At 37.9% G+C, this 9,163-nt stretch overlaps 1 protein-coding gene across 2 annotated transcripts; it reads right to left on the bottom strand.

Moving 5' to 3' along the window:
* Positions 1–1,495: 1,495 nt before the first annotated feature.
* Positions 1,496–8,753, bottom strand: LOC143725545 (uncharacterized). Of its 2 annotated transcripts, none has more exons than XM_077218025.1 (3): positions 8,607–8,753; positions 2,939–3,108; positions 1,496–2,101 (listed from the first exon to the last, which is right to left on the bottom strand). In XM_077218025.1, the coding sequence occupies exons 1-3, from the start codon at positions 8,689–8,691 to the stop codon at positions 1,610–1,612; spliced, it is 747 nt and encodes a 248-aa protein (XP_077074140.1). In that variant the 5' UTR covers positions 8,692–8,753; the 3' UTR covers positions 1,496–1,609. The 2 variants fall into 2 exon arrangements, with proteins under 2 accessions (XP_077074140.1, XP_077074139.1); XM_077218024.1 differs by lacking the exon at positions 8,607–8,753 and adding an exon at positions 4,975–5,353.
* Between the last annotated feature and the right edge of the window lie 410 nt (positions 8,754–9,163).

Genomic DNA, 9,163 nt, shown 5'->3' with positions numbered 1-9,163 from the left:
AGAGGGAGGTGTGTGTCCCAGTAATGACAGAAGAATGAGAGGGAGGTGTGTGTCCCAGTAATGACAGAAGAATGAGAGGGAGGTGTGTGTCCCAGTAATGACAGAAGAACGAGAGGGAGGTGTGTGTCCCAGTAAAGACAGAAGAATGAGAGGGAGGTGTGTGTCCCAGTAATGACAGAAGAATGAGAGGGAGGTGTGTGTCCCAGTAATGACAGAAGAATGAGAGGGAGGTGTGTGTCCCAGTAATGACAGAAGAACGAGAGGGAGGTGTGTGTCCCAGTAAAGACAGAAGAACGAGAGGGAGGTGTGTGTCCCAGTAAAGACAGAAGAACGAGAGGGAGGTGTGTGTCCCAGTAATGACAGAAGAACGAGAGAGAGGTGTGTGTCCCAGTAATGACAGAAGAATGAGAGGGAGGTGTGTGTCCCAGTAATGACAGAAGAACGAGAGGGAGGTGTGTGTCCCAGTAAAGACAGAAGAATGAGAGGGAGGTGTGTGTCCCAGTAAAGACAGAAGAACGAGAGGGAGGTGTGTGTCCCAGTAATGACAGAAGAATGAGAGGGAGGTGTGTGTCCCAGTAATGACAGAAGAATGAGAGGGAGGTGTGTGTCCCAGTAAAGACAGAAGAACGAGAGGGAGGTGTGTGTCCCAGTAATGACAGAAGAACGAGTCGAGGTTTATTGTTATCAGACACAGCTGGAGCCAGACATCTTTTACTTTGTACATGATAAAAGTAATATAACTTTCAGTAGATGTAGAAACGCACAGGATTATTTAAAAACTCTGCTAATATGAGTAAAAAGCTCATATTAGCTCTTTATTTCCCCAAAGTGCAGGAAACAAAATGTAATAAATGTATGCCCACAGAACCTTGCATATTTCTGCCATTCATCATCCAAAATTGGATTCGTATTCATTAATTGCAATAATAGAGGAAAATAACTCGTCTCTATTCCAGTTTAATTTTATTATTTGTAGAAATAATAGTTTAGACCAGAGATTCTCAAACATTTCTGTCAGCCAAATCTAAAATACCAGCCAAATATATCAAATATTTTCACCAGCCAGACCGTAAATATTTATTTGAAGTTCCCCTGAGATTATAAATTACATTCTTCAATAATTTGTAATTTACAACAAATGTGCATGTTCAGTCCTATGATGTTGATAAACAGCCACATACAGGTACACACATAAAAGTCAAAGAAATAAATATAAATACCAATGTTTTGTGCTATTAATTGCATTTCAAAATGTATAAATTACATTTAAATTTTTTTTATTGATTTTATTTTATCAAAATATGAATGATATAAATATATATAAAACATTAAGCCTATTTGGTTTTATTTTTATGAATTTTATAATCTTTAGTGAACAGTTTAACTGTACATTTATATGATGCTGCTCCCTGCTGGAGAGAACCTGTATTTCATGTCAAAATAAAGCTATTGGATGGAATAAATACATAAAAATAAAACACACACAGACATGACAGGAGTTGAAATAATTTTTATTATCTTACATGTAGATTATCTCAAAAACCTTCCACTAAGAAAAATTGTTCAGAACAACGTAGAAAACAAATCACTGCAACAACAACAACAACATCTATATATTAGTATTAATCCAAGTGACGTCTTCCTCAGTTTTAAGCTCCCGCTCGCTGTGTCTCTTGGACTGGCGGTAATGTCTCTCTGCATCCTGAGCCTCGTAGAGGACGGCCATGATCTTCCTCCTCACACGCATCTGCACGCTGGGGTCGCTGAGCAGACGGTACTCCATCGCCACCTGACCCGAGAACACGGCGGCCGAGTCCGCGGGAGGATTCTCCAGGACTTTAGCCGACATCTGCTTCAACACCTCCAGTTTCTGCAGCTCGATGTCCGAGTCCGACACGCGCCTGCGCTTGCTGGACGTGCTCCGGGGAGACAGCGAGTACGAGGCCGTCTCCTCCGGGATCCCGGTGTCGGGAGTGCCGGGCATCGGGGAGAGACACACACTGATGGAGTCGAAGCTGTCGATGTCTTTATCCGCGTCTTGCATCGCCTCATCCGACTCATCCACACACTCCTCCACTTTATCAGAGGACGGCAAACCCAGCTACAGGGAGTCACAGAACACGGGGTTAAGAGTTATTCAACGATATATCGTACTGTGGTTGTTAAGCAGAGAGTTAAATTGGTGTACGGGAAACACAGAATTTCATTTTGATTAAAACAAAAGATGGTCTTACACACCATCGGAGAAGCGCTAATTAAACATCACCAGTGATTTCAGCCCTCAAAAACTGATTCAAATTCATTTGTGGCCGAATATTTCAGTGCGTCACTAATGACAGTCAAACCAACATTTATTCAGACACCTTCAACATGTCTCACATCATCACAGTTTATTCGCTATAGTTTAGAAAATGGTGATAAAATATGACAAGAACTCAGTTATTAAATCAGTTGATATTTCACTGGTTTTGTCCTTCCTTCTGTTAGACTGTCTCACACATGAATTATGTTGAATATCTGTCAGCTGTTAAATTTAACTACACAATTAGATAACACCGGTTTAGCTCAAACAATTAGCAAGCAATGCTTCATGTTGTTCAGTCTGTGCTGTAAAAAGGTGCATTAGCAATTAAAGAAGAAGAAAAAAAAAACACTTCAGAAAAACTTCAGGTCAAAGTATCTGAATAAATTTTGATCCCAAATTTTTTATAAATTATACTGGTAGTCACTGTATGAAGAATGAGTAAATATATCAGTTTACTTTATTTTGCTCTCCTCACTTAAATAAATTAACTATAATGTCCTGCAACAACTAGTAAAAAAATATCAAAAATGATATCTGGTGTCTGAATACTTTTTGGTTTGACTGTATAATGTGAAAAAAAATATTTAAAAAAATATACATATACTGTATATGTGTGTGTGTGTACGTACGTACATGGTTCTCGTTTCGCCGATGAACAATGTGTGGCTTCAGGAAGTCCAGGGCCCTCAGGAGCCATCGCTGCCTCAGCGTGAGGGGCTTTATCTCACTCCCGCTGGGTTTGGGTTTCCTCAGGCGAGCGTATTGAGTCCTCAGAGACGCCACTCGGGTCGCCACCGCCTCAGCTGAGCGAGGAAACAGAACAGTTAATACAGTAAACACAGGCCCGTCGCACTTCAACATGAAGAAACATGAGGAATAGAGCTGGATCTCCATCAGATGTTCCAATCCCATTTCCATTCACAAGCTCTCGATTCAATTTGATTTCGATTCGACTCATTGAATATATATTTAATACAAATCCTATATTTATTTTAAAAAAAACAGTGAACATAAGTGGTTAATTAATAAAAAGAAATATGAAGACCCACAAACCTGTATATTAAACTCTTTTTATTGTAGGTACATTAAAAACACTATATTTTAAATGCATACAATGAATAGACAGGATTTTGATGCAAGATGAAATATTGATGCTGAAAATATGACGAGTCCGAACAGTCTCATGCCTTGATCAAACAGGATCAGGTTATTTTATGTTTAAGATAAAACACACATAAAATCTCACAGCATTAGCTGTAACATGGAGGCTGGAGGAAAACTAACACTGGCTTTTGGGTGATAGATAAATAAATAAGGAAAAAAATTGATTAGCGGATAATCTTGCATTTTGTAAGATAAAAGATGCATTTAAAAATAAAAGCAATGAGGAAAGACCCTTGGACTTCAAAAGGACTAGAATTTAATTTTAGCCAGTAACACAATTAGGTGCCAACAGAGTGCTTTACTGTTTAATATCCCTCTGTGGTGAATATCAAGCTTTTAAATGTTGTTTATATGTCTATGTGGGGTTTTTGAGTTTTAAATCAAACTATGAGTAAATTCATAAGTCAACAGCATTGCTGAGTATTTTCTCTTTTAAAATTGCAGTGAACCAAAGACAGTCTCAAAAACACGGTTTGAAATCGTTGGCGTTGTAACCAATCAGATCAACGCGTGATCGTCAACGAGTGGATCTCCGAGCTGAGTGGGTGGAGGCGGGGCTCATTTGCATATTCATAGAACCGCGTATACTAAATAAGGCAAGGGTGTAGGCTGTAGAGTTACATTCAAGGTTTTTTAAGGCATAAAAAATGTATGTTTAAACGTAATTTTGGTGATCAAAGATTAGTTTAAGGGATACAATTATTGATTACAGGGGGACTAAAATTTTCGATGCGTCATTGATTCAGCCCATATCGTTAAAATCTCACCCCAGCCAGGCAACCAGTTGGCTTTACAACACTGGCAAATGTTCCTTTCCCATTCGTGAATATGGGGAATTTTAAATTGGCTGTTCTATAATACTGTACAATTTTGTTAATTAACTTGAGCCAAAGAGATAGTTCACCCAAAAATTAAAATTCTGTCATTTACTGTCCCTCAAGTTGTTTCAAACCTGTATGAGTTTCTTCTGAACACAAAAGAAAATATTTTGAAGGATGTCATCATGATTAAACAGTTGTGAGGCACTATTGACTCTCATAGTATTTTTTTTCCTACTATGAAAGTCAATGGTGCCCACCAACTGTCTGGTTACCAACATTCTTCAAAATATCTAGGCTACTTTTGTGTTCAACAGAAGAAACTCATACAGGTTTGAAACAGCTTGAGGAAGAGTAAATGTTGACAATTTAAATTTTTGGGTGAACTATCACTTTAAAAGCACAGTTTGTAGCAACAGTAGCGCATTTCATAGTGCATTTAAAAACAAACACTTCTATGGTGACTTCTAATATTTAATGTCAGAAGTAAACAAACAACATACTGAAGGTAAAAAGCAAACGAGCATGAAATCTGCAGATGTCAGTTAGTTCGTGCACGGTTAAAACACTACAACAGCAGGAGCATAGCGTTCATGTCTCTATATGTTAAATCAATGTTTACTCTAGCGATCTATCTCTCTGCGCGCGCACACACACACACACACACACACTGAGGTAAAAACTGACCGGGCATCTGAAGCGCATCGGCGACCTCTTTCCATCGTCGGTCCTTCTCTTCCCGATTGTGATAATCGGCAGCAGAAATGTCGTACAGACATGCAGACTCCTGCCACAGCTCGATTAATGTCTCCTCCGCCTGGCGAGTCCACGATTTCACAGCCATCCCAGCGAGTGTGGGATAATCTGGTAAAGTCCCAGTGTTTGTCGCTTGTCAGTGTTCAGTCGCTCGCCTCATTAACATAATCGCGCAAATCTAAGGACGCGTAAACAAATCATGGCGACTCAGTTTAATGGATCGGAAGACTGGAAATCTCCTGTGAGTGTAATGGCGGCGCACAAACGCTCGTGAATAGCACATACTGCCACCTACTACACTGGAGTGAGTGTGTGTGTGTGTGTGTGTGTGTGTGTGTCGTCGTCATGGCTTCCAACTCTATTCTATTAATCCAGTCTTTAACACACACGTAGTCCAGTCATTTTATGAAAAAAGGTTGAACAAATTGCATCAGAAGCAAACTCAACCGATTTTGTACCTTCAATATGTCCTGAGTAAGGGAAAAAAGCCCCGAAGAATCCAATTAGGGGAAGTTTAGAAAAAGACCCAAAATAGATAAGCCCATTCATTCTTTTTCTCACGTGAATAGGGTAAAAATTTTAACCTTTAGATATAGCCATGAAAATTACTGAGTTGATTACTTGCATCAAGACAAACAAAAAATGTATTACAAGTTTTTTTTAAATTGTTTGTTAACATGGACAAACAGTGCATAATCTAATTGCGTATGTGCAAATTTGCATAAATACCCAAACAGATCTAAACATTGGGTATAGCAGATGAAAATTTCTTGTTGAATCTTGTTGACATATAACAGTAAAAGACTTAATGTTAAGGTCTGAATGGAACCCATTTAGGCTATGAACATTAATACAGAGGCAGGAAGAAATACTTTAGAAACCACCCTTTATTAATTATTATTGCAGAGATGGGGTTTGAGCATTGTGTACGTAATTTGATTTTTTGTTCCAGACACTTTTTAATTTACCCACCTTTTGTCTTCTGCATTCTGCTTACCCTTGTCTCCTGTTCTTCCCCCAGAACCAGTCCCAAACCCCATCTCTGCAATAATAATTAATAAAGCCTGGTTTCTAAAGTACTTCTTCCTGCCTCTATGTTCATGGGTAGCCTAAATGGGTTCCATTCAGAGACCTTAACATTAAAACAAGATTCAACAAGACATTTTCACCTGGCTGTACCCAATGTTTAGATCTGTTTGGGTATTTATGCAAATTAGCACATATACGTAATTAGATTATGCACCTTTGTCCATGTTAACAAACAATTTCAAAACTTGTAATACATTTTTTGTTGGTCTTGAAGTAATCAACTCAGTAACTTCCATGGTGATATCTAAGGGTTAAAAATTGTACCCTATTCACGTGAGAAAAATAATGAATAGGCGTATGAATAAGCTATTTTTGGGTCTTTTTCAAAACTTCCCCCAATGGGATTCTTCGCGTTTTTTTTCCCTTACTCAGGACATATTGAGGATACAACATCAGTTGAGTTTGCTTCTGTTGCGATTTGTTCCAGGTTGACCCCCATTTTGTTTAAAAATGACTGGACTATTACTTGGCCATCTAAATGGGGACATTCCAGAGACCTAATGGTTTTTTTTTTTTTACTGTACAAATGGTATTCTGTCGCCTAAATCTATCTCACACACACAATTTACAAACGAGGATGTCAAGGAAGGTCTTTGGAGATTTTGGTCACTCCTGGGTACAAATCTGTCCCCAAAATATAGTACCGTATCGTACCATTTTCAATGATTAATAGATTTTTAAATGATTACATTGTTAGCTAACTCTGATTCATAGGCTATGCTATATGTACATTTCTGAAATAAATAACTTAGTTATCTAACAGGTCACTTTAAATTCTAATGTGGATTAATGCATTTTCTCTCTCTCTCTCTCTCTCTCACTCTCTCTCTCTCTCTCTCTCTCTACTAAAAAAAAAATCATGTTTTGGTAGATTATGATATAGAAAGTCACAATTGTTTTGTGAATTGTTGGTGCATGTTGTTCTGTGATTGTGATTGTCTGATTAAGCAGGGCAAGACTAATGACTAAATGTAGACTGTGTGTAAATGATGTGCTGTCCTAAAACTAGTCAACATAGCACTAGCTCACATGCTGTAAATATTGTATCATGCAAACTTACTGAATAACTAAGAAATTACTTCTCACTGCATGCATGGCTTTAGGATACTTACAGCTCATTAAGAGCAACTAACAGTTTTAACTTATCCTCAAGCTCAAGCAACACAACCCAAACTCTTATTTCAGTTATGGCAAACATAACTGGTCTTAAAACACAAACAGAGCTTTCCCTTTACTAAAAACACATAAAAAATAAAATAAAAAAAAACACTTCACACACACACTGTGTGCCTGTGTATGTGTGTGTGTGTGTGTTACACCAGGGTTACACCCCTAGTCTAAGGAAGACTCTCGGGTTTATTTTAACCACAAAGGCACCTTTTAACAGTACAGTTGAACACCATTGGGACATAAGGACCCACTGAGACCACAGGATGAGCTTCTGTTCTTCCCAGTTTTCCCAGAGTCTCCCATCCAGGTGACCAGACTCAACCCATAGCTTCAGTGTGCAGGTGAAAGCTTCAGGTTAATCGCTGCTGATCTCCTCAAACGTCCCATATATACGTCAGGACCAGAGCTTTTCAGCCAAAGATCGGCATCTTTTACATGTTCATTGCAGGGTTTTGCGGGGTACAGCCGGGTATTTAGAGAAACGAATATTCCCCCACATACAGTTATGTATTTTATTAGGAAAATACCAGGCCAATAAAAAAAAAAACAGGCAATTTTTTATTTTATTTTAAGTGGGCTCAATGCAAACCAAATTTATCACATTTTTAAAATGACTTTATATCAGCCTATATGTAGCCTAAATCTTTTGGAACAAACAAAAAACACCCTGAAAATATGTAATGCTTCGAAAGCACTGGATTTTATGTACTTTTTTCTATTTTTATTTATTATTTCTATTTTTGTTATTTCATTTCCTGGCAGCTAATGTTAATGCGATAATGTGGATATGTATGTTATGGGAACTCAATAACTGATTAAATAAGCTGAATTTAAACTGAATGAGTGCAGCAGTTCTATGTAGGTGTTATTTTGTGTGTTTTTGCATAATATTGTTATAGGAAGATAGCTAGCCTATGTGTTAGTGTTTAATACTCTTATGTTGGGATTTATAGGGTTTTCTATAATGTTGCAGTTTGCTGTTAAGGTTACCATTGTGGTGAACAGTACTAGAGCCTGTGATTAGGTCGAGGATGATTTTTTAGTTGGCTAATATTACATTAGGCGTAAGCATATTGTTTACATCCACAAGAGTCAAGAGCCTAATTCAGAAAACAGATTTTACTAATTTAATCGATTTTACTATTTGTCACAAAATATAAACCAAATCCTTCAACGGCCTTAATAGATGCACACAAATACATACAAGTTCCATTAATCAGCCTAATTGTAAAGTTGCGCACCTGATAGAAAGCCTGCGGTGAAAAACACTGGCACGGCGGCCTGCGAGATCAACATCAGCTTACTGTTAGAAGACTTGTAGATGATGTTTTGAACCTCGTGAGAATCAAGTTCAGTCGGCTCTCCCTCTTTCTGGACCGTAGTTGTCATAATGAATATTCATAATGTCAAAACTTAATAGGTAAAAAAAAAAACTCGCGGATATAGTTGTGCATAGCAGAAACAAGCAGTATCGAATAATTTTTTTTTTTTTTAGCAAACCCACTACTAATTTCACAGGTTTTCCAATCACTGTAAGTTGGGCTCAGGTGTCGCGTGACGTCAAAGCTCCGCCCATTAACCGTTAACAGATGCATCGTCAAAAAAAGATTAATTTTAACATTTTGCTTATTTTTTCATTATTATGAGGTTTTAATGAGCTCGCGGACTAACTGAATTAGGCTATATTAAAACTAGGCTACATTTTTCGTGTAATGGCTCAAATCCACTGCTGTTTTGCCCAAAGGTAGGCTACATTTTATAGCTATATTACCGAAGCTATAAAAATTGCTGAAAAACGTAATAATACCCATGATAGAAAGGTGTCAGAACACAGTGCATATAGTAGTTTATCCTGCTACAC

Source organism: Siphateles boraxobius, unplaced genomic scaffold, assembly GCF_051911475.1.
Source record: "Siphateles boraxobius isolate OS27281-9 unplaced genomic scaffold, OSU_SipBor_1 77, whole genome shotgun sequence".
NCBI lineage: Eukaryota > Metazoa > Chordata > Actinopteri > Cypriniformes > Leuciscidae > Siphateles > Siphateles boraxobius.
This window is presented reverse-complemented; position numbering and strand designations above follow the sequence as displayed.

Coding starts and splice junctions, on each gene's coding strand:
- LOC143725545 (XM_077218024.1), bottom strand. CDS start 5,131: ATGGCTGTGAAATCGTGGACTCGCCAGGCGGAGGAGACATTAATCGAG. Junction 3,109..4,974: donor CGATGCGCTTCAGATGCCCG/GTCAGTTTTTAC, acceptor TTCCTCGCTCAG/CTGAGGCGGTGGCGACCCGA. Junction 2,102..2,938: donor ATCGGCGAAACGAGAACCAT/GTACGTACGTAC, acceptor GACTCCCTGTAG/CTGGGTTTGCCGTCCTCTGA.